General features: G+C 37.6%; 1 protein-coding gene across 4 annotated transcripts in view; it reads left to right on the top strand.

Annotated features, from left to right (window-relative positions):
* pitpnm3 (PITPNM family member 3) overlaps positions 1-26,586 on the top strand; it is a 119,798-nt gene that overhangs the window by 82,677 nt on the left and 10,535 nt on the right. For all 4 annotated transcript variants that reach the window (XM_048160214.1, XM_048160213.1, XM_048160212.1 and 1 more), the window contains 6 exons: positions 1,849-2,021; positions 4,743-4,900; positions 5,043-5,213; positions 14,185-14,388; positions 17,074-17,222; positions 23,020-23,136. In XM_048160214.1, coding sequence (XP_048016171.1) covers positions 1,849-2,021; positions 4,743-4,900; positions 5,043-5,213; positions 14,185-14,388; positions 17,074-17,222; positions 23,020-23,136 — 972 coding nt within the window. The remainder of the gene's footprint in view (positions 1-1,848; positions 2,022-4,742; positions 4,901-5,042; positions 5,214-14,184; positions 14,389-17,073; positions 17,223-23,019; positions 23,137-26,586) is intronic.

Genomic DNA, 26,586 nt, shown 5'->3' with positions numbered 1-26,586 from the left:
ACCTTCTCCAGAGTGCTCAGGACCTCAGACTGGGCCGAAGGTTTACCTTCCAACAAGACAATGACCCTAAGCACACAGCTAAAATAATGGAGTGGCTTCACAACAACTCTGTGACTGTTCTTGAATGGCCCAGCCAGAGCCCTGACTTAAACCCAATTGAGCATCTCTGGAGAGACCTAAAAATGGCTGTCCACCAACGTTTAGCATCCAACCTGACAGAACTGGAGAGGATCTGCAAGGAGGAATGGCAGAGGATCCCCAAATCCAGGTGTGAAAAACTTGTTGCATCTTTCCCAAAAAGACTCATGGCTGTATTAGATCAAAAGGGTGCTTCTACTAAATACTGAGCAAAGGGTCTGAATACTTAGGACCATGTGATATTTCAGTTTTTCTTTTTTAATAAATCTGCAAAAATGTCAACAATTCTGTGTTTTTCTGTCAATATGGGGTGCTGTGTGTACATTAATGAGGAAAAAAATGAACTTAAATGATTTTAGCAAATGGCTGCAATATAACAAAGAGTGAGAAATTTAAGGGGGTCTGAATACTTTCCGTACCCACTGTATGTATATTTCAATCATGACAACTCTCTGAATACGCTGCTGTAAGACATAGTGGTGCTGCACAAATAGCATATATCAATAACCCACAGCAGATCTATTCAGGTGGAGCTGGGGAAGGTGGAGGATTTTAGGGGAACTCTGAAGTGCGCTGCAAACTGCTATAGTGAATGTAACCAACCAGCCATTTAAATGTGTGAGCAACAAGCTCAGTGGGTGCAGAAGTGACATGGACCAATCAGCTTGTACCATGTAGTTAATGCTGTAATTATTATCAGCTTGCGTTAAGGACCCATCAGTCTGCGCCATCTAGAGTTTCATGACTGAACTATGTGTGTGTGTGTGTGTGTGTGTGTGTGTGTGTGTGTGTGTGTGTGTGTTACAATTAACAATGTTATTAAACTATTACTGTTTTTGATGATGGCAAAGAAAAATAAAAAAGGTAACACTTTACAATAAGGTTCTATTTGTTAATATTAGTTTACTACATTAGTTAACTTTAACAATGAAAAATACTTCTAAAGCATTTATTAATCTTAGTGTTAATTCTAGCATTTACTAAAACATGATTAAAATCAATTGATCGTTGTATTTGTTAATATTATTTCATTAACCTGAAGTAACTTGAACTAATAATGAACAGTTAAAAAAAGATGAATAAATACTATAACAAATGTATTGCTAATGTTAGTTAGGTAATTGGGTAAATAGTACATACACAATGAAATGTCCAATATCGACTGATACCGATAAATTACAAATCTGTAAAATTAGCTAATAACAAATAGGGTACTGATAAATTTTGAGATATCACATCTGTAAAGTTGTAGATGAGATCTCAACAATGTCGCAAACTCTGTCAAACTCAAATATACCAAGATATCAAAGCCTGAATATTTAATATCTCAATATACAACATGTCTTATTAAAATTCATAGTGAAATAATCTGAGATATTCTATCCACATTCATTTTATAGCTTTAACTCTGAATGTAGACAGTTCTCTTTTTCAATCTCTGAACGCTCTGAGACAAAGTCGATAAAGAAACATCACTGAGAGCTTAATTTACTCCTCTGAGCTATGAAAGTGCAACTTCTGAGCAAACTCCTGTGGGTTTTCCCATCACATTTCTGTGATCTTCAGGAAGCACAGAACATCTTTCACACCAGGCACACCATCCAGACTTTATCTGACACTCTGCTTCATGCTTACGTATATTATTTTCACATTTATATAAATAATGACTCTATTCAACTGGCTGTCTCATTTTTTTCCCCACACACTCAGGATAACCCTGAAGTCAGTCCGAGCCTGAGCTCCAGCAAACGTCTTAGCAGGAGCAACATCGACCTATCTGCCCCCAGTGAGACCCGCAACAGGAAAACTCCACTCAGCCGCAAACAGAGCGACTCGTATGATGCAGACTCCTCTGGCAGCCAGCACCACCCATTCCTTAGCAGGTAATGTATACAAGAACAGAGACCAAATGCTGTTTTATGATGCTGTGAGTAATATTACAATATTTTCTCAATACAGAGATAATCCCTGAAGAAACATTTTCAGCATTGCTCTTATTTTTTGTAATAGTCTGACATGTCAACATTGGCCTAACCAATAGTGTGAGCTTGAGCTGAGACTATGTTTTTGTTCAAATAATAGCAGATGGGAAGTAAACTGGCATTATTTTTTTAACATTCTTTTTGGGGCAGATCAGCATCCTTAGTCATTCTCTATTTTTAGGATGAATATATTTCTTTTTTGGTAACAAGAAATCAGAACAAGATTACCCAGATGTGTCCCCCTGGCCAAGCCATCCATAAATGTGTCACTCTTTTTCCCATTTCTGTTTATCAATATTGGCTGCTCGATGGCATGTTACATGCTGCAGTGCTATTAATAGTCACAGCTGCAGTCAGTGTGCAAGTATGAGAGACTGAGGCGCAGACTGAACGATGCCTTTTCAATAGAAGTTGCTCAATGCCATAGTGGCAAAGGACCAAACATCCAACTGTTTATCTTCTAAATGATCCTATTTATGGTATTGATGTGTCAAGAGAGAGTTCTCAGCACTGTTGTTGGCACAAACCTGCAGCACAGCTCTTTTACTAAAATTGTTCCTAAAATTCCTGCATACAACAATAGCATTCCATGTTTTTACCCTCAATTAGTGCTAGCAATTTATGTCATTGTGCATAAAATTACATATCAAATAAAGTTGTCTACTTATAAAGATTTGAGTTAATACTGAGCTGTGTCATGTCGAGGGGTAAGTTGAGTCACTGTAGAATACATTATCTGTTTTAAATCAAATTTAAACACAAATAAGTATTGTATGGAACATGTGAATGTATTTTAGTTATTCCACAAGTTTTGACGCATATCTTCTGATCTTGTATTCATGACTAGCAGTCCATAGTTTCCTTTGTCATGATTTATTTTCCAAGTCAACAAAGAATCACATTTCATTGTCTTCTTACATCATAAAATCATCTGCAATAACAACTTGTTTGACTATGCTAATAACCACTTCTGCTGTCTCACAAAACTATACATGGTCAAAAGCTTGGTGTTCGTCTTTATTTATTGTATATGCATCAATAACTTTTCATGTGCGCTACATAAATGACTTCACTGAACATGCGCAATAAGAACAAAAATAAACCAAATATATTAAACAGTAAATGTCTAATTAATTAACAAAACAAAAAAAAATTACACAATAAAAATATGAAAATATAAATTCTGAAGTATGAAATATGAAATATAGCTCTTACAATAATAGATTATTTTAAAAAAGCACTTTGCAATTTCCCAAAATATTGATCCCATAAGCCATTGTCTGATATTATAATATTAAATTATAATCAGAATATTTATCTAAAAGTTGTGAAACATTTTTTGTAACTATTTATTTATTTATGATATTATACTATTATTCTGGATATTTTAATGTTGTGAAACTATTTTCAACATATTTTACTTATATATTATTTGTAATTTGTAATATTAAACTTTAATATATATATATATATATATATATATATATATATATATATATATATATATATATATATATATATATATATTATTAAAATGTAATATTTTATGTTTTATATTGTACTGTAATATTCAGTATATTTTATTAGTGACATTTTCAAAAAAAAAAAAAAAACCTTTGCTTAATATTTCCTGGATGTTTAGCAACTTGATGCTTAATCAGAAGCATCTGACACACTTTACCCCACAGGTGTCATTTTGGGGAAAATTATTCATTTAAAAATTCATGCCTAATCTTTTGTGTTTTATATATTAGTAATTCATCAACAACAACATGATATACAAGCAATCTATTTTTGTATACCTTTTATACCTTGATCATTTTTTCATTTTATCTGCCATGTAGAAAATACAAATTGATATGCAAAAATAAACAAAGTATTTTTTTTACAATAAAAATGTTGCTGGCTGGCCAAGTGATTGATTTTGATGATTGATCTAGTGACCTTCTCATTATCGGCCCTTGCATTGCAAGTTATCTTGCCTATATGTTTTTATATCTTGGGCCTTTGTGCAGTCACTATAAGGCCGCTTAGAGAAGTGCTGGACAAAAGCACTGATTCTCACCCAGGACTGATAGCGCTGGACCTGAGGGAGACTTATCACTTAGCTCATCCATACCCCTCAGCTCTACTACAATTCACTCCCAATCATCTGTCCCCAGGGCCCTGTACACCCCATCCTTTTCACACTCAGTCTGAGGTGAGATAGCCAGTCAGAGTCTTTAAGAGCTTTTCTGTCATCGCTCGTAGCATGATGGTAATAAAGACAAACAATGTGCAAAAACGAGTGGAGATTTAAAAGGCAGTGAGGAAAAGTCAAGTAGTTGTTGGCGGTCTAACAGAAAGATTCTTGCTGTAATCCGTTGGGGTTTTATATCAGTGCATGCACTTTTTTTCTTGTTTACAAGAAAAACTGGCTCAGACAATTTAATTAAGAAATAATTGTCAAAGTTTTCCAGGTTTTTGACTACAAATATTCACAATTTAGCTTGAAGCACTTAGTAGCAAGTGAACTAACCATGTGGCTTAAAGAACTCCCAGAGTGCCCAGAGTCATCCAAAGGCAAAAACCCTGTGGTGTAACTTAAGTAAATGTCAACTTTGTGTGTGTATGTGTATTCAGTTTGATACAGGATGGAACCGACCTGAGAACAAGCAGCAGCACCAGTATATTGTTAAATCCAGGTCGCTTTGACTTTGAGGTGACAGATTGTTTTCTACTGGGCTGTCCTCTTGGATTGGTGCTAGCCATGAGACGCACTGTGCTTCCCGCCATCCAGGGTTGGTGTAGAAATTCTCCAATTAATGTCCAGAACACAATGTCCTTTTGATACACTGGCAGACATTCCCATTAGATTTTCCTTCTCCTCAGTCATATTTACTATTAATTTAGCAATTTCTATCTTTTCTTTTTATCATGCAGTGTCTCAGCTCCGGCCTGCGTGTTCACAGATCTTCAACCTGTTTTACCCCTCCGACCCGTCAGCCTCTAGATTGGAGCCCTTGCTGCACACCCAATTCCACAAACTGCCTCCATTCCCCGTGCCCCGCTACCAGCGTTACCCTCTGGGAGACGGCCGCTCCACCCTTATCGGTGAGTGAGATATTCCTTTGAGAATCAATTAAACTGTTTGCTGCTGAATTACATGCACAAATAAAACACAATATTCACTCATCTGTTCCTTTTATTATGTTTCATAATTGCTTTGTCACAGTAATGCGCTTATCTTGGGTTTCCAAATTATCTCTGTGCTATTTTAAGGAATGATTCTGGTTCGGTTGTTAATGTTTTCTTGGGAAGAATCTACAGCCTTTCTCACTGGATTCTTTGGTGACTTCCTCTTTTTGCATGCGTCCTTTTCCTGACAGATAACTGCTAGCCTGAGCAATGCTGTGCCTTCTCTCACCCCGCTTACATTCTTTTACTCAGTGTCAGATTCCCTGGAGCTTTACCGAGTTCTGGAGGCTGGTGTCTCGCTCCGTAATGAGCTCCTGATTTATTTAGAGCATATTTTATCCTGCTTTGCAGACAGGTTTAACTTATTTGTCATCCATTTTAGGATTGTCCTATATTGTAGACTAGGCCTAGAACTAGGACAAATGTTATTGAGCTAATGATGTACCCTTTATAAACCTTTCAATGAAAGAAACACACCAAAATGTGTTATTTTACTATTATTTATATACTATTATACAGTAACAGTTATGTGATTTTGTTGTTTTTATTACACTTTTTTTATATATTTCTATTTAAATCTGGTTTATTTTTAAGGCAGTTTTAATTTGACACATTCTAGCACTTCAGCTTATTTTGTTTCAGTTAGCTGCCAAGGCAAAGTTTCTAATCTTGCCTTTCTAACTTTTCAAAATTCAAGTTTTTCATCTAATGTTTTGTTTTTCAGCTTTATTTCAATTAACGCAAACTATTTGTAATCGTGATAGTTTTGGTTTCAGTTAAAGACACGATATGTAAAGTTTCACTGCTAGAGGTCACTTATTTAAACAAAGGCGTAGCTTGATGACGCCTTGACTTCGCGGAATCATGCAAGTCTTCGTGTCTACAGCCGGTGGAAAAGAATCGGGATGGGACTCGGTCAGAAATCATGTTCATGGATTAGATTATTAGCGTTACTGTAGTATGAAGCAGAGCAGGGCCGAGTGCTGTGCGAACAGAAACGAGGCCACTGGAGCGATTGCTAATGAGAGACTTTTATTATGCCACAGTCGCCACTTCTGCGTCTTCCTGTCAATTGTATGTGAGGTAACGTAGCGCTGTTTTATTCTATTACATACATTTGTGTGTTGAAAGTTGTTATAGTGCAACTCTGCATTCGTTCGGCAACTACTAGATATTACGCATGGTAAAACATGGTACTCAGTGTTGAGCTATATAACGTGATTAGTTTTCTGTCGATTACTGTATCCAAACAGTTGCTCACCTGTCTAATAAAACACATAATATATTAAAGCATCTTTGGTGTTTCCATGATTTCTACAAAATAAAACTGGAAACCGAGGGTAATGATGTATGGGTATGATGTCATTGATAGGCGTCGCACGGACACGGTCTGTGTCCTAGTTAAAATTGCTTGTATTTCTCTTGATTTAAACATTCTTGGAAACATTTGGGATAATGTAAGTACACAAGTCAGCAAAATATATAACATTGTTCTAGTGGTTTTTGGGTATTTTAATAAAAATATCTTACATATTGTGCCTTTAAACAGTTACAACACTGGGCTAAAACAGGATGTTTATTGTAAATTAAACCTAAGATGTAAACTAATGAGTTAAAACATGTATACTGGAAAAAGTAATTAACATGGGGGAAATGATCCAGGCTAAGCCAGGGTAGTTGTTGTAAACTAAAACTATTGGTTTAAAAACAAAGTAAACAAAGTAAAGCAAACTAAAAACAGTCTGAACTGAAATAAAAATAATAATCAACAAAAATAAACATACAAAACATTGATTTAAAAAATATCTTTATGAACTGAAATAATGAAAAATAAACAAATCAAAGATAACCTCGAGAAACATAAATACTCTACTCCAAATATGTGTAAATAAGATGTTTTGAAGATCATTTGACAGGAAAGCAAATATATACAGTATTAACTGTGAAATCTTCCTGAATAAGAAGGGATTATAACTCATTGCAACAGAGAGTGGCATCAGCCATTGAGAGGAAAGAGCCTGTCTCTCACAGGAAATGTGACACTGACTTTTAATTATATCAAGTCTCACTCTGCTGATCATAGGCGAAGAATGCCACAATATTTGTTAGATACCGAGGCGTGGATGTGTCTAATTTAATGCATGCACACACCACTCACACATGCTCTGTTTTAATGCAGTAGTTAATAATTGCTATCCTAATGGAGTATCTCTGGAACGACCTCCCATGTGTAAGGTTCTTTCATTATGGATCATTACAGATCTACTCAGCGGGCATTTAATGTGAGAAATGTATCTGATATCCATCTGTTTTCATGTTTATGCTGTTCCTGTGGATTTGGATTGATTCCTTTTTTATTTGGCGGCCAGCAAATCTGGAGCCATTCATTTCAAGTAGTTGAAATCCTAAAGGCTGCAATCCTAAAGCCATATGTGGAGCAACATCACAGAGTTCTTTTTCTCATTACGCTGAAGAACAGCTTGATTCTTTCCACTGAACTCTGTATTCCTCCACGTATTCCCTTCATGCCCAGAGCTCATATACCACCTCGCCCTCATCTCAAAGGTCTCTCGTGTTATTCTACAGCGCAGTAAATGCTATATCCTGCTGTGTCTTAGTCTTCCATCTTCTCTGAGTCGCCCGATCATTTTCAAGTCCAATAAGTCTGTGTTTTGACACCTCTTATTGCGCTCTAGTACATTTTTCCTTTTTTTCCCCCTAAAAATTTAGCGTTGCACCCTGCTGCCATCTTCCTGACCTTCAGCCAAGGTTCCAGACTAAAACTTACTCCTAAAGTGTTTCAAATATTATAGAATCACTCAATATAGATAGTTCAGACAGGACCACTTTGGCAAGTTCCTTGAGTTTATTGAAACGACACAATTTGTCTTTGGCGGTATGGTTCCTTATGGGGGTTCTTTGCTCCAAAATTAATTGAACATACAAGAACTTTAACATTAACCCCCCAGAAGCATCAGCTTGGAAATACAGTACATAGACAATTAAGACACTTAGTAATGTCTTTAAAAGCGAACAATGGTAATCGTGTAGATGTGGCAGTGGGACTTCTATACTGTAGCTTGGTTATGAGGATGAGTGTCTCTCAGCAGTGAGGTCCATGCCAGCCAGGACTTGAAAGCCTTAGTGATCTGAAACTAAAGAAGACGACAACCAGAAGGTGCACAGTAATATGCTGATGCTTATAATGGGGTGGGAGGGAGTGTTGCGAGCAGTTTGAGCATACTTACCGAGCAGTAATGCCACTTATATATGTCCATGTCTAATAGGAGAATGGTAGTGATTGGAGAGATTTGACAGCTGACTGTGTCAGCTGGTCGCAGCACTATGCCTACGTGGCCTGACTGAACTAACGCTGCACTTGATATGTTTGAAAGCACAGTCTTGCTTAGACTGCAGTGCGTAAGTAGGAATTGTATATGCTCTTCAGATCATTAAGTGAATAGTGTATAGCAGGGGTGTCCAATCCTGTTCCTGGAGATCTACTTTCCTGCAAAGTAGAGGCATAGCTCACCCCAAAAATGAAAATTCTGGCATTAATTGCTCACCCTCATGCCCTCATCAAACTTTTAAGACTTTCGTTCATCTTCAGAACACAAATTAAGATCTGATGAAATCTGAGAAATGTCTGTCCCTCCATAGACAGCTACGCAACTTGATCTTTGACGCTTCAAAAAGTTCATAAAGAGATTGATCCATAAACCCAATCCCTATGAACTGAGCGGTTTAGTCCAAATTTTCTGAAGAGACATGATTGCTTTTTTGTGATGAACAGATTTAATTTAGGCTTTTACTCACATGTAAACACTGATCAGCGAACATAAGCAGAAGCTCAACCGAACCTGAATGATGCATTCATATGGATTAGTTTTCCGGTCTCTTTATGAACTTTTTGAAGTGTTAAAGATCAAGTTGTCATTGGAGGAACAGACATATCTCAGATTTCATCAAAAAGATCTTGATTTGTGTTCCAAAGATGAACGAAAGTCTTGCAAGTTTAGAACAACATGAGGCTGAGTAATTTATGACAGAATTTTCATTTTTGGGGTGAACTAACTTACCCTTTAAGATTTTTAGGAGCACTTGATAATTACAGACAGCTGTGTTGGATCAGGGTTGGATCTGAACTCTGCAGGTAGGTATATCTTCAGGAACAGGATTGGGCTCCCCTGGTGTATAGTGTTCATCAAGTGCATACCAGGGGTGAAAAACTCAGTTTCTGAGGGCCACAGCCTTGCAGAATTAAGCTTCAACCCTAATTAAACACACCTGATCCAGCTAATCAAGTCCTTCGGGCTTATTTGAAAACTACCGGTATGTGTTTTAGAGGAGGGTTGGAACCAACCAGTGCTGCCAATTTAGCGATTTTGTCGCTAGATTTAGCTACTTCCCCGCCCCTTTTGAGACTTTTTTTTCAAAAGCCTAGCAACAAATCTTCCACAAACCTTGTCTAGATTCTGTGGACTCGCCAGAATGATGTCATCTAGTCATTTAGGGACCAGTTTTAGCAACTGAAAGCAATTGGGAACACTGCACCAAACCCTGCTGGGACTGTTTTGCATGTATAGTGTTCATTAAGGGTCCATTTACACAACACCGTTATGTTGTTTTCATTTGGGCAGCATTGTCATCTATACAGAAAAAGCGCAAAGGTTCATCTTTGTCATGTAAACGTACCCTAAGTGTATAGCCCATTAATCAGCAATCACAGACATGTTCTGTGATAAAGGGATGTAAAATAATGTATCAAAACTATGCATACCATTTTAATTCTTAGGAGAAAATAATACAATTTTGTTTCTTTAAATTACATGTTGGTAATTGTAAGTGTCACTAAACACATATAAACAAACTTGTCTGGAGAGGATTCACGGTTGTGTATTGTTTACTCAGTTACTGATTCAACCAATTCAGTGAGTTGAGTCAGACTGATTCAAAGCAATAACTTATAGAAACATCTGTTATACTGATTCATTAAAAAATGGCCAATTTGAGTCATTTTATATCCAGTCCCTCTTTGTTTGTTGAGTTAAGCCAAATGCAACAGAAAGATGCAGAATAGGAAACATTACTGTTACGGTCCTGTAAGATATTTTAATGTTTTTGAAAGAAGTCTCTTATGTTCACTGAGGGTACATTTACATGACAACAGTGTACTAAAAACACATTCTGTCCCCTTTTTTCTGTCTTTATGTATCTCTTATTCTCGCTGTTGCTCATGTCTCACTTGACAATAATAATTGAATGGATGACTCATGAACTTAGGAAGTGGCTATTTAATTATTTGTTTTTGGTTATCCTCTTTGATGTATTAGCACTGCATCTGTGTACAATCTTGCTGTACACAAGTCAAGTGTTTGTTCATTTGTCAAACTAATCTCACACAAATGTTTTCATCAGTGTCGTGATCACAACAAAATATGTTTGCTACCATTTATATGCATGCTTCATCTTGGTAAGACTGAGCAGGATTGTTGTAAAAAGCCCATCGCTCACATAAATAGCTGGCTTTGGTAACACTAATGAACTCTGTATCGAAAGTGTGATCAGTCTCCCTGTTCGTTCCTCATGTCTGCATAAAGAGCAGTCTTCTTTCCTGTATTCATTCAGGATTGGTGTAATGGTGCCGTCTGATTCCAGTCCACGCTTTCTGAAGAGAGTGCTCCTGTGAATTTGTATTCTGCGTCTGGCTCTGGGGCCTATAGTGACATGAGAAATTAAGCAGTGTAGCCATGCGTCCTGCGCCCGGCAAAAACTCCTCGGAAAAGGTCAAGCTGAGAGACTGTGGGGGTTAACTCTGCAAAAACGTACCCAGATAGGAGAGCAGAAAGCTTGGCCCTCTGGAGCTTTTTGCAGATTGTGGCTATGCTTGAAGCGGGCATAAGCACATTCTGAACACGCCCTTAGTCTAGCTCTTAAAGATGTCAGCATGACTGGAAAGCAATAAAATCGCATGAGCTCGTTCTGATGGCCAGCGCTGATAGGGCTGCCCCTGTTTAGAATTCACATGCAGCCTCAGTATTGTGCTCCCTGTCTACCAGCCCTCCACCCTGCTCATCTCCTAGCCCTCTGTTTCCCCTTTTCCAGACCCCTATTACCAGAGGTGTAGCAATCATTATAACTCATCCCATCTTCTTTTTTGTAAGATTTGTCAGTTCGTAGATGGCAATCGTGCATAATTACGTGCATAAAACATTGAAAATTGTTTCTGAAATCTTGGCAGATTTACAAAAATGTTACATGCATTGTTATTATTATTAATAATAATTTAATAAAATGTTTTATTTTCATAGTTTTGTTTGACCATTCTCACACACACACGCACACAATTATTAACAATTATATCACACACTATTAAAGGTGCCCTAGAATTAAATATTGAATTTACCTTGGCATAGTTGAATAACAAGAGTTCAATACATGGAAAAGACATAACAATGGAGACAAAAGACTCCATTGTTTCCTCCTCCTTATATAAATCTCATTTGTTTAAAAGACCTCCGAAGAACAGGCGAATCTCAACATAACACAGACTGTTACGTAACAGTCGGGATCATTAATATGTACGCCCCCAATATTTGCATATGCCAGCCCATATTCAAGTCATTAGACAAGGGCAGAACGTCTGGATCTGTGCACAGCTGAATCATCAGACTAGGTAAGCAAGCAAGGATAATAGCGGATAAAAATGGCAGATGGAGCAATAATAACTGACATGATCCATGATATCATGATATTTTTAGTGATATTTGTGAATTGTCTTTCTAAATGTTTCGTTAGCATGTTGCTAATGTACTGTTAAATTTGGTTAAAGTTGCCATCGTTTATTACTGTATTCACGGAGACAAGAGCCATCGCTATTTTCATTTTTAAACACCTGCGGTCTGTATAATTCATAAACACAACTTCATTCTTTATAAATCTCTCCAACAGTGTGTAATGTTAGCTTTAGCCACGGAGCACAGCCTCAAACTCATTCAGAATCAAATGTAAACATCCAAATAAATACTATACTAACATGTATGATCCGATGTATGCATGCAGCATGCATGATGAACATCTTGTAAAGATCCATTTTGAGGGTTATATTAGCTGTGTGAACTGTGTTTATGCTGTTCAAGGCAAGCGCGAGCTCCGGGGGCGGGGGGAGCACGAGATTTAAAGGGGCCGCAACCTATATATCGGTGCATAGTTAATGATGCCCCAAAATAGGCAGTTAAAAAAATGAATTAAAAAAAAATCTATGGGGTATTTTGAGCTGAAACTTCACAGACACATTCAGGGGACACCTTAGACTTATATTACATCTTTTAAAAAGAAGTTCTAGGGCACCTTTAAGAATAAATGTGTGTGTGCGTGTTTTTGTGACATATCAGGACACAGATTTGTGTAATGACATGGGTATGACATGGGTATTACAAGAAGAGGGTGACTTATGAGGACATTACCCCATGTCCCCATTTTTCAAAAGGCTTATAAATCATACAGAATGAGTTTTTGTGAGAAAGTAAAAATGTGCACAGTTTTCTGTGATGGGTAGGTTTATGTGTAGGGCTAATGTAGGGTGACAGAAAATATGGTTTGTAAAGTATAAAAACCATTACGCCTATGGAATGTCCCCACAATTCGCAAAAACAAACGTGTGTGTGTGTGTGTGTGTTTTAATTACAGTTGTCACTACAGTGTTTTAGGCAGAGTTTTGTTGCTAGAATGATGGACATTTCTGTCAAGTTTTGTTTTAAAATTTTCAATGGGAGTGTATCCGTGGAAACTAGGCATTTAAAACCATGTCATACTTATGAAAAGAGACTGATATGATTTAATGCGTCACCCCCCTCACTTTTTGGATTGTTCCTACGCTCCTGACATCCAACCATCCACACCCCCCACATTTCAGTGACTGTCATTATTATTGAAGCCCTAGCCATTTGTGAGCCAGTGGCAAATGAGAGAGAAGCCAATTGCTGAAATGACAGAGGAGAGGTGCTCTTTACCACCTGTAGTGGTCAGTTGCACACAGCTGCCAAGGTCACACACACATATTCACGCTCACACATGCATGTGGTTGCACCAATAATGTGCGCCAGCCTAATGGGATGTTTTCTGCACAGGCTGCTGGACTAATGAAAACAGATTCAATTTGCCTCTGTCAGAAATAACAGGCCATGTGTGCACGAGGCAGCAGGCATATATAGGGACAGATTAGCCAAGACAGTCACTTAAAGAATTTCTGCCTGCATGTCATTCTGTGTTCTCAAAGAGGGAGGAAATGAGAGCGCTTGATTTCTGTCAGGAATCATTTAGAACCCTTGCACAAACATAGTTTGACGTTTTGTCGAGATATATTGAGAGTGAAAGGGAGGCTTTTGTTGTTTGGTTGTGCAGTGGCTGAGGGTTTTATAAATTCAATTTAAACAGGCTCTTCAGGGGTCATGATGTGGTGTTGTCTATAATCAATCCAGTTCTCTTTCTTTCTGTCTTTTTCGTACACAAATACACATTCATACTCATGCATATCCATTAAATCAAGGAGAATCTCTAAAAATGGTTGCCTAAGTGATTAATCATTCTGCCCTTGCAAAGCATTAGACACATATCAATTGGTTATTTGGAAACATTAAAATATTTAAATAATTATTTAATATATGTATGTAAAAATAAAATGTGGAGAAGTATTATTGCAGCTTTGTTTCATTTGTAGTTTCACTCCATTAGTCACCCAAGGCTGTTTGTTCTCCCTAAGGTATTGATTTGGAAGTAGTACCAGAGGCTGATATTGTACAAAAGCCAACATTTTTGATATCGATCCAACCCTAATCTGTCTACATTTCAAACATTCGTCATCATGACCTTCATGTTTTCCCTCCAGTCAATGAAATCCACAGCTACCCTGACGTGTTCCTGCCCGGCAATAATGCAGTTCCGGTGGGCGCTTCGCACTCCTCCTCTCCCCAGGCGGAACACAACACATGTAGGCGGGTGGGCGGTGAGGTCCGCAGGTCCAGTTTGACCAGCATGGACAGCCAGTTATCAGGCTGCTGGGAGAGCAGGCTGAACAGCACCATCGCCAACAGTGAGTGGGTAGCGGGTGGGCGAGCTTCGGGCACAAAATTAAACTCACTAACTTTGTCTAAAGCTCTTTGATCTTTCGTCAGACCTGCTCTTTACACCGTACTGCACAAACCTCATAATTAGAGATGCTTTTTGCTCTCCAGCCAAGCAATGCAGTGTTGAGAGTTCGTTGTGCTGCCAAAAGACCTGCCGCAGTGTATTTAACTCTGTTCAAGTAGATCATATCTCAGCTGCAGAGAAAGGACATAATGGCAGTTATTAGTCCAAAACATGGCAGTTTTATTGACGCTGCTTTATTCTTACAAGATCTGTCTGTTGCTAATGAGAAATATATAATGGTAAAATAGAGTCGAGTGTGCAATAATGTTTAGCATCATTTATAAAAACGGTCTTAAAGGGTTAGTTCACCCAAAAATGAAAATTATGTCATTAAGTACTCACCCTCATGTTGTTCCAAACCTGTAAGACTTTCGTTCATCTTCGGAACACAAATTAAGATTTTTTTTATGAAATCTGAGAGCTTTCTGTTCCTCCATAGACAGTTACGCAACTGACACTTTGACACTTCTAAAAGGTCATAAATAGATTGTAAAACTAATCCATATGAATTAAATGGTTTGGTCCAAATTTTCGGAAGAGACACAATCACTTTATATAATGAACAGTTTGAATTTAGTTTGACATTCATCAACTCACTATTTACTTGACATATTTGAGAACCAATGAGGTTCATTCTCGTGTGTTACACCGCACGTTTGAGCTTCCGCAAGAGATTTGTTCCCGCGCGTCACGCAGGTTCGTTGAGCTTCTGTTTACAGGTGCTGGTCATATAATTAGAATATCGTGAAAAAGTTAATTTTTTTATTGTAAATTATTTTACTTTCATTTATACTGGATTCCCTACATGTAAAGTAAAACATTTCAAAAGGTTTTTTTTTTTTTTTTAATTTGTTGATTAGAGCGTACAGCTAATGAAAGTCCAAAATCCAGTATCTCAAAATATTAGAATATTTACATTTGAGTTTCATTAAATGACCATCCCTACAGTATAAATTCCGGGTATCTCTTGTTCTTTGAAACCACACTAATGGGGAAGACTGCTGACTTGGCAATGGTCCAGGAGACAATCATTGACACCCTCCACAAAGAGAGTAAGTCACAGATGGTCATTACTGAATGTGGTGGCTGTTTACAGAGTGATGTATCAAAGCATATTAAATGCAAAGTTGACTAGAAGGAAGAAATTGGGTGGGCAAAGGTGCACAAGCAACAGGGATGACCACAAGCTTGAGAATACTGTCAAGTAAAGCCGATTCAGACACTTGGGAGAGCTTCACAATGAGTCGAATGAAGCCGGAGTCAGCGCATCAAGAGTCACCACACTCAGACATCTTCAGGAAAAGGACTACCAAGCCACTTCTGAAACAGAAACAACATCAGAAGCATCTTACCTGGGCTAAGGAGAAAAAGAACTGGACAGTGAACAGTGGTCAAAAGTCCTCTTTTCAGATAAAAATAAATTTTGCATTTCATGTTGAAATCATGGTCCCAGAGTCTGAAGGAAAACTGGAGAGGCACAGAATCCAAGCTGCTTGAAGTCTAGTGGGAAGTTTCTGAAGTTAGTAATGATTTGGGGGGCCGTGACGTCTGCTGGTGTTGGTCCATTGTGTTTTATCAAGTGCAAAGTCAATGCAGCCATCTTCCAGGAGATTTTGGAGCACTTTATGCTTCCATCTGCTGACAAGCTTTATGGAGATGCTGATTTCCTTTTCCAGCAGGACTTTAGCACCTGCCCACAGTGCAAAAACCACTTCCAAGTGGTTTGCTGACCATGATATTATTGTGCTTTATTGGCCAGTCAACATGCCTGACCCCTGAATCTATGGGATATTTTCAAGAGAAAGATGAGAAACAGTCAATCCAACAATATACAGATGATCTGAAGGCTCAATAGTGCCTCAGCAGTGCCACAGGCTGATCACTTCCATGCCACACTTCACTGATGCTGTAATTTGTGCTAGGAGCAAGTCATTTGCTGTAATATGTGCTGCCGACCAAGTAATGAGTGTACAAATGAACATACTTTAAATAACTTGAACTTTTCTGTTTTGAAAATCCATTTTTTGATTGATCTTAGGAAATATTCTAATATTTTGAGATACTGGATTTTGGACTTTCATGAGCTATACGCTCTAATCATCAAAAATTTAAAAAAAACAAAAAAAAACGTTTGAAATGTTTTACTTTACATGTACGGAATCTAGAATATATGAAAGTTTCATTTTTAAAAATAATTTACAATAAAAAAATGAACTTTTTCACGATATTCTAATTATATGACCAGCACCTGTATGTTCGCTGATCAATGTTCATATGTGAATAAAAGCCTAAATTATTCAGAATATAAAGCAATGGAGTTTCTTCAGAAAATTTGGATTAAACCACTCAATTCATATGGATTAGTTTTATGTAGGAGGAACAGAAAGCTCTCAGATTTCATCAAAAAGAATTTGTGTTTCAAAGATGAACAAAAGTCTTAATGGTTTGGAACAACACAAGGGTGAGTAATTAATGACATCATTTTCATTTTTGGGTAAACTATCCCTTTAAAACTGGGGAAACAATAAATAAACCTTACTGATCCCAAACTTTTGAACTTAACTGTGTATTTATGTGTGTGTGATAGTCTCCAGCATATGGTGGGGGTCTAAGCGGTTGGATTATGCTCTGTACTGCCCGGACGTCTTGACGTCGTTTCCCACAGTGGCTCTGCCTCACCTGTTCCACGCTTCCTACTGGGAATCCACCGATGTGGTCGCCTTCCTTCTGCGACAGGTACATTCAGAGCAAATCACACCCAAGCCCCTATCAGATTTCGTAAAAAAAAAAAAAAAAAACGTATTTTATTTTATTGTGCATCTTTAAGGTCAAAGAAATGTAAATAATGTTTCAGACTCCAACTATTGCTCTCCACATGCCAGAGAAATCAAATTCGTACTACATTACAAGATGGCAGGAAGAAAGATTTTAAATACCCTGTTCTCACAATTTCTACCTATTCTCTATCAAAAGAGTCTCTTTGCCTGCTCTTCTTGATATGTTCCTAACTCATCCCCTTTACTTCCTCTTGGTCTTTTTTGCTGGAAATTTTGATTCACCCGAAGGACTGCATCCTATTCTAATATGCCTTTTTTTATTCATATCAGCCGTACCTCTGGCTGAGAGAAAAATAAATGTGGCACATCCTTCACTTTCAGAGACATTTGAAGATCAAATCACTGATGTACTTCTCAATGCAGATGTACGCTTGCTTCACTTAAGAGTGCCAAATGCAAATAGCACCTCTATTAAATTCATTCTTAAGAAGATGTCTCAGCACAGGTGGGGAGGAAGTATTCAATTTAGGCAAATCATAGACCAATCTATCTATCTTTCTGAATGCAGTTCCTTCATAATTGTCTTTGCCTGCATGAAAGAGAGATAGAGCTGACAAGAGTTCCAGCTGCAGCGTTCAGCTTAGGTGTCACGCCAGATAGTGTTGTTATCTATGTGCAAATTTTGTGCTTTGGTTTCATGTTTTATGTATTTAGTCTAATCTGTTTGTGTTAACTCTCCTTAGCGTATTATGTGTTCCTCAGGGCCTGCTAAATGGAAAGCTATCGCCGTAGACACAATTATGACATGATCAAGTCATTACACACCACTTATACATTTCGAAATGTCATGTGAAATGATGGCGTCTCACTGCAGTGTGTTGAGTCATTTAGAGATTTGAATATGGGTAGTTTAGTATGAAAAACTAGGGATTTCTGTGCATTATGGTCGCTTCAAGCGAGATGACACAATGTTATTTTACTAGTATATAAACTATTATATAATTTATTCTTATTTTTAATTTTATTTTCATTTTTGTGCTTTTGTCATTTCTATTAGATTTTGATATATTTCAGAGAAAAAAATAGTTCTTTATTTAGTTAACAGTAAAAACATTGACGTGCAACTGACAGCTTGCTTAGACATGATGTGATTTCTATTTCTGCTGCATCACTAAAATCTAACACATAACTGTAACAATCTTAAACAAGCTTAAACAATCAAATATATTCTGAGTGGCTGTGACTGTCAAGTCAGTTTGAACTGAAAAGTGATCACTTGGGTCTTATCATGATGGGTGTGTTTTAGGACTCAATGTCACTTGTATTCAGTTAGCGCTTTCACTGACAGTCTATATACAATATTAAAGGGGGAGTGTAATGCTAATTTGTGCATTCTGACTTGTTTACACTGTTAAAGAGTTGCATTCTCATGCTAAACATGGCCAAAGTTTTAAAACACGAGTTGGACGTATGACTGAGTATTTCCGTGCCAAATATACAACTTCCGGTTGTGGACATGTCTCGCAGAATTTTTTTCGAGTATGGCCTTTATGACATCATAAAAGGGCGGAATTCCTTGTATGGGCACTTCTCCCTGATAAGCGTATACACACACAGCACCTAGAGCAAGAGCACGCCCATCAACGCGCTTCGTTTGGGATACGGAAGCAGAGAGATTTTTCAACAATGGCTGTGTCCCAATTCAGGGACTGCACCCTTTGAAGGCTGCATACATCATTGAGGCAGTCTCATTTAACTCCCTGAGGTCTGAAAACGCACCAGCGCGTTTTGCAGGATTTTTTTCACATTGCAGCAAAACAGACTTAAAATACTCCGTCATTTCTTGTCATAGAGACATAAGAAATATATCAATTGAAACTATAGAATGTCTTCTTTTATTTGTGTACACTCAGAGTAAAAACACAATGTTGTGCTTTTTGTAAAATAAAGAAAACTAACATGATGCGTGATCTCTCCTCTCCCTCTGAACAAAGTCCAATCTGATAGTTCTCAGAAAATGAACTGTAACTTATGAATACTAATGACAAAAAAAATGACACTTACGTCTAAAGAAACGTTGAAATGTCAGGTTTGAAATCGTGTAAGTCAAATCGAAAACAAACATTCTGTGTTTATGTAATCTGTATGAAAAGAGAGCCATGTCAGAAGTATGTGATTCAGCTCATTATCCGCTAATGCGGCCACGCCCACGGAGCCAGCGCTATTCAGAGGCAAATTCAGAGGCAATACATACATACATTGTCTCAATCGTGTATTTATTGTCTTGAAAAGTGTTTATTTGGATGTTAAAGCAATGGTTAGCGATCTCTAGAAGTCTCTCGTTAGTTCCTAGTTCCTTTTCTTCTTTAGAATAATTTGTGGACTAAAGGTGTACAGAGAGCACCCTCCGGCTGCAAGTATGAATTGAAAACACAGTATCCAGCACTCATAGTGATGACAATAAATATTACTTCTCCGTATAGAAAATACATAAATGACATAAATATATAAGAATCCATCAATATTTCTCCAAATGTGCATGCTTTTAAGCAAAAAGCCTATATGAAATGCCATAGAGGTAACATAATTTTTCAGACACTTTGCATCACAGAAATATATTATATTTTAAAGAATATAATAGAATACCATTATTTTAAATTGTAATAATATTTCACAGTATTGTTGTTTATGATGAGCTGAGACATTATTACAGAGGGTTTTTTTCACAGCCTACCTGACTGAAAGGCCTCATTAATATGCAAGTCATTTCAGGTCATTATTATGTGATTCTTTTGTCTTCTCAGGTGTAAATGGCCCATTATTCATGCAGATTCACACCTCCACGCATGCTGTGTTTCTTGACAAAAAGTGTCTTACAAAAACTAAATCAATATATTGTTTTATATGAAGGAGTAGGCAACATAATTTTTACATAATTCTGAAGCAAAAACTCTAGTCTACAACCTCCAATACCCAGAAGTCTTGTGAACACAGATTTAATATACTTTTTTTGGCCTTATTTCAGTGACTTAAGTTTTTTGTTTTTTCAATAACCACGCATAAACATTATTCCTTCAAAAATACAAACATGTACATACATGTTCCTCACATATTATTGTAGCCTAGTTTGTGCTGAATACAGTGTAATGACACTTTTGTCATTTATATGTTTATGAACAACTGAAAAAAGCACAAATGTCAGGGCATGTCAAAACTTCTCCAAGCACCAAATCAGCCCCAGACTCCAGAGGTTTAAGAAAAATAACCATTAGATTGCAAAGTAAGAAAGAAATTACTGTATTTTACACCTCACAATGAATATCAGTCAGTTTTATTACAGTACTTTTCTTAAAACAGACATCCTTGATGACGTATGCAGCCTTCAAATGCAACCTCCGGAGGACACAGCCTCCGAAATGAGACGCATCTCCTGTCACCAAAGGAGTGTGTTTTTGGTGAGGGAAAGATTACCTTTTTCAGCTTCCCAAAGAACCCAGCGTTAAGTGAACAGTGGATGAAGTTTGTTTTTCCGGTGCAGCAACGGAGTTGTGCACGTATGTTTGTTTGTTCCCGCGATTTCGGTGATGAATACTGTGTAAACAAGTCCCAGCTTGAAAGACTCGGTAGAGCGTATGTATCTTTTATAAATATGATAAAACTAAAGACTTTTCAGAGATATGAAGGATAAATTGTTTCTCTATGTGTACTCAAGATTAACATGAGATTGGTAGAAACTGTGTGTGATACCCCCCTTTAACAACTTCATCAAAGTCAAAGATTGACACAATTTTGCAAAGATTTATGTCCTCAAATGCAGCTATTGTCTCACATTCAGCAAATCCTCAAGCCTTAAGAGTAATACGAAAGACTAGTAAAAGCATGATCCCCTTGATCCAGCTCAAATGTTACAGCAACAAAGACATTTCATCTACACTTGAATAGACTGATTTATTTGTGAAATACCAGAGGTCATAAAAACTGGTGTATTTCTCACAGTAGTTATATTGTTGCAGGAAACAGAAAAAAATTTGAGACTTGTATTTCATTTGAAGTTTTTATACCTGCATTCTGATTCAATCATAGCTGTACAGTTGCTGCATTTAAAGAAAGTTTTGTTGTTTATCCTTGGGGAAAATAGCATTTCTTATTATCTATTGGATGGAAAACAATTACAGCTTGACTATTCATCCCTTAAAGGGAGGGGCGGGGGGATCACACACAGTTTCTACCAATCTCATGTTAATCTTGAGTACATATAGAGTAATATTGCATCTTTCTTATCTCCAAAAAGTCTTTTGTTTTATTATATTTATAAAAGATAGATACGCTGTACCGAGTCTTTCTGAAAAAAGCCGAGCTCATGGAGGCATGCCTGCCTTCAGTGCCGTGGGCAGAGCTAGAGAGTCGCGAGCACATGCAGCTTTTGTGTAGAGATCGTCTGCTAGCTGCAACATAATATAAAAAAACAAGGGAACAAAACCGTTTGTGTTGTTTACATTTTATGCACTTGCGTGCCGATTGCCAACAAAACACAGACATCTGATGCAGCTTTACTCATCGCCCGCAATCTGCAAATACAGCGCCGAACTGGGACTTGTTTACAAAGCATTCATCACCAAAATCCCGGGAACAAACAAACATACGTGTTGCTGCCCCGGAAAAACAAACTTCATCCACTGTTCCCTTAACGCTGGGTTCTTTGGGAAGCTGAAAAAGGTAATCTCTCGCTCACAACCAAAAACACACTCCTTTGGTGACAGGAGTTGAGTCTCATTTCGGAGGCTGCGTCCTCCGGAGGTCGCATTTGAAGGCTGCATACGTCATCAAGGATGTCTTATTTAAGAAAAGTAACGTAATAAAACTGACTGATATTCATTGTAAGGTGTGAAATACTGTAATTTCCTTCTTACTTTGCAATCTAATGGTTATTTTTCTTAAATGAGACTGCCTCAATGATGTATGCAGCCTTCAAAGGGTGCAGCCCCTGAATTGGGACACAGCCATTGTTGAAAAATCTCTCGGCTTCCGTATCCCGAACAAAGTGCGTTGATGGGCGTGCTCTTGCTCTGGGTGGTGTGTGTGCGCACGCTTATCAGGGAGAAGTACCCATACATGGAATTCCGCCCTTTTATGATGTCATAAAGGCCATACTCGAAAAAAGTTCTGCGAGACATGTCCACTGTTGTATATTTGGCACAGAAATACTCAGTCATACGTCCAACTCGTGTTTTGAAACTTTGGCCATGTTTAGCATGAGAATGCAACTCTTTAACAGTGTAAATAAGTCAGAATGCATGAAATAGCATTACACCCCCCCACCCCCCCCCCCCCCCCCCCCCCCTGCAGAATTTGAATGTCTCATTTTTGATTAAGTTTGCATCATTGATTCTATTATTTTCCTTTTTATAACTGTGAAGCTGCTTTGAAACAATCTGTGTTGTATAAAGTGCTATATAAATAAGGATGGCATGACATTCTATTGTCCATTTTGATTAATTTCTATCCAAGTATAATGTGTAGATACTACTATAAGCAATTAGTTGTCTAAAATCTCTGCATCTGGCTTAACCAATGCCATACATTTTGGGCGGGTTTGTCTAACCAAGCTGTTGAAACTTGTTACCTATTGGAAAACAATTATGGTGCTTTTAGTGCCGCAGAAATTACACACTTTACCTTTAACCTCCGTTAGAGGTTAAACAGCCTCTTGATGACAGTAATGATTGGTTGCTTATATCTATGTGATTGATTGACAGGTGATGCACTGTGACTATGTGAAAGCCCAAGAGACAGACAACTCTGACTCCGCCCCCTTCTCCCCTTCAAGTCCAAGAGAGAAGTGGCTACGCAGACGCACACACGTCAAGCTTAGGGTAAGGACAAACATGGCCATGCTGACAAAAACACTCTCACATGCATTGGTAGGCATCCATTAAGCTTTCACCATTCGCCCAGGCCTGCCGATGGTGTGATGCAAGTTCAACTTACTCTTCATTATAAGTGTCTGTTGTGATTAATTTTAGAGCTCTGTGCATGAAATCTGCTGAGTAAGGTTAGCCATCAGTCAGTGTTATAGAAGTATCCATCTGCAGCAGTGTCATATTTTTATTAAGAGATAATATTTGACCTTTGGAATTGATTTTCAGCAGCTAATATGTGGAAATATTGTTTGTCCAGCCATAATATATTGGTGTGATATATTGGTACTATATTGCTTATCGGCTGATCATTTTTTTATCATATCTGTTGGATCCTTAAAGGGTTAGTTCACCAAAAAATGAAAATTCTGTCATTAATTACTCACCCTCATGTTGTTCCAAACCTGTAAGACCTTCGTTCATCTTCAGAACACAAATTAAGATATTTTTGATGAATCCGAGAGGTATATGACTCGTCCATAGACAGACAACAATATAATCAACACTTTCAAGGTGCAGAAAGGTACTAAAGACATCGTTAAAACTGTTGACGTGACTGCAGTGGTTCAACCTTCATTTTATGAAGTGACGAGAATACTTTTTATGTGCAAAAACAAAACAAAAATAACGACTTTATTCAGCAATATCTTCTCTTCTGTGTCATTCTCATACATTGTTTATGTCCAGCGCTTCCAGGTTCTACGTCAGAACACTGACTCATTATTAGTCAGCTCCTGCATCAGCATCACATGCATGTGTCGTGCTGCTCACGTGAACAGCTTTGGCCAGTACTGAGCCGGCATATGGACGTAAACACAGAAGCCTTCACTGTGCTTACTTCATTACCTTCATAAGAATAATGACAGGGAAGAGAAGAGACTGTTGAATAAAGTCCTTATTTTTGTTTTGTTTTTGTGCACAAAAAGTATTCTCGTCACTTCATAAAATGAAGGTTGAACCACTGCAGTCACGTCAACGGTTTTAACAATGTCTTTTTCCTTTCTGGACCTTGAAAGTGTTGATTATATTGCTGTCTATGGACGAGTCATATACCTCTCGTATTTCATCAAAAATATCTTAATTTGTGTTCTGAAGATATACGGAAGTCTTATGGGTGTGGAAAGACCTGAGGGTGAGTAATTAATGACAGAATTTTCATTTTTGGTTGAACTATCTCTTTAAAGTCGCAATGTAACAAAAGTAGCTGCAGATCTTTTTTTACCACATTGTGACACATCAGCGGGAGGAGAAAACAGGCAGAGACGGGTTATTTATTGGGGGGGGGGGGTGTCAGAACAAACATGCGGAGCAAAACAACAAGGAGAGCATCAACCATAACATTCACAACAAATGACAAAACTACAAGAGAAACACCAGAGCTATATATACACAGGGGCAAACAAGCATAAAGCAATAACAAGATACACTTGGGAAAGACAATCAAGGGGAAAATTACAAAGGACTACAACATGGCACTCAAGAGAAGAAGTAACACAAAAGTCCAGGGACAAACACGGAGGAAGAAATTTAGGCCAGTTCTGTTCATCAGTTGTTGACAGATCTGAATACAAGCTTGCAGCCGATTGTTAAGAAACAGACAGGGTATGTGTGGATGAAAAGTCCAGCATATGTCATTAGTTTTCACTGAATTATCAACTTTTTTATTAAATAATTACAAGGTCAGAATTATTAAAAAAAAAAAAAAAAAAAAAAATGAAACGTACAGATAAATTGTTCACAGTAAGATCAATAATATGCATTTAGAAAATAGAAATGGTAAATTTCCATTTATGGCCAACTTGAAATGCCGCATTTAAAATGATTTATCTTAACTGTTAGTGTTTTATTTTTTGATTTATTTAAATAAAATATTCTGGAATATTTTAGATTTTTTATATTTATATATTTTTATATGTAATATTTTATTTTTTGAAAATCATTGGCCATAACCTAAAATATTTATCAGCTTATCGATATAAGTGCCTAATTTAAAATAATTGGCTGGTCTCAATGCCAGATTGTAAAGTATACTGTCTGCTGTCACTGTAGATTTTGTGTAATAATTTCGATTTGAGACATTTTTTTAGCCACATTTAATTATTCAGGGCATTTACAGTATGTCCCTTTTAATGCAATTTTTTCCCTCCGAGCCCTGGCTAATTTCTGACTTACACACATATCACTCAAGTAAAAATGTGGACTGCAGCAGAGTCCTGACATTGTAGAAGAACTAAAAATATCCCCTCTCTGCCAATGCTTTGAGATTCTCAAATGTGACACAATAGCTCAGTGTGCGTGGGCAGAAATCTGCTCCTTACGAAAATAGGCATCACGGCCGACCTTGATTTACTGCTCGGAGGCACATCGACACAATTACCTAACAGTGCTGTTGAAAACTACTGCCTGTTCAGGTTTACTTGGGTATATTTTCGGCTATCGTTCAAAAGAACCCGCCATAACAAAGACCAATTCTTCCCAGTCCTTCACTGAGGTTAAGTATAGCTCACAGAAACACTTCTGTGTGTTTTCTTTTCACAGGGAATGATGTTTTGATCACTCAAGACCTTGATCTGAAATCGTGGTTATTTCTTCTGCCCGCTGAGCCCTTCTCAATGCGCTGATGGCCTCAATAGTGTTTGATCAGAGCTTTTGCTAGCCTTTCAAAGCCGTTTCAATGCAGTCGTGTTGTTTTCAAAAGACTCTCCTGATTCTGTTGTGAGACCCTGAATGTTTTTATCCACTTGTGCATCATTTTGGCTCAGTGAACGACCTTGCGAGACCTGCAAGTCGGCACCATCCTGAATCCAAGCTTCTCCTACGTAGCAGCATGCTCCTATGTTAAATCAGTCTTGTGTCTGAAGATCCATTCAGGTGTGTCACCAGCACATATGGTATGTTGCTTATTGGCCTTGTGTGCATATGTGTCTGTTTGGAAGCCCATCATATGGCAATCGTGTATGGGCCCATGCCAAGATGATTTATTGACTGACTTAATCAATATTAATGGCTGCAAGCAATATTCATTAAATGACAAATCAGTCTCATTAGCTTGTGTGGGCCAATCATTTACGGATCTCTGTGCGCTCATGCCATGCTAACATGATAGCATAATATTAACAAAGTCACAGTATTTAGCTTCTTATCCTAAAGTGGCCATGCTAAGAAGTTACTTTTTAAAGTGACATTCACAATAACATGACCAAATGACCTGAAGTTATTAATTTTCAATGTGAGTTGGCGATTTCTCGTTCAGTTGAGATTCAATGTTTACATGAATTCAAGTATTGATATGACGATGTCTCATACATAGAGTATTAGTGTCACTATAATAGCTGGTATATGAGAGGGACGTTTGAGTCGGGCTTATGGGGGAAGCTTTTGTGTATTCAGACGCTGTCTCAAAGT

This window comes from Megalobrama amblycephala, linkage group LG16, assembly GCF_018812025.1.
Source record: "Megalobrama amblycephala isolate DHTTF-2021 linkage group LG16, ASM1881202v1, whole genome shotgun sequence".
In the NCBI taxonomy this organism is placed as follows: Eukaryota; Metazoa; Chordata; class Actinopteri; order Cypriniformes; family Xenocyprididae; genus Megalobrama; species Megalobrama amblycephala.
Note: the sequence above shows the minus strand (reverse complement) of the source record. Positions and strands in the feature narration are given on the sequence as shown.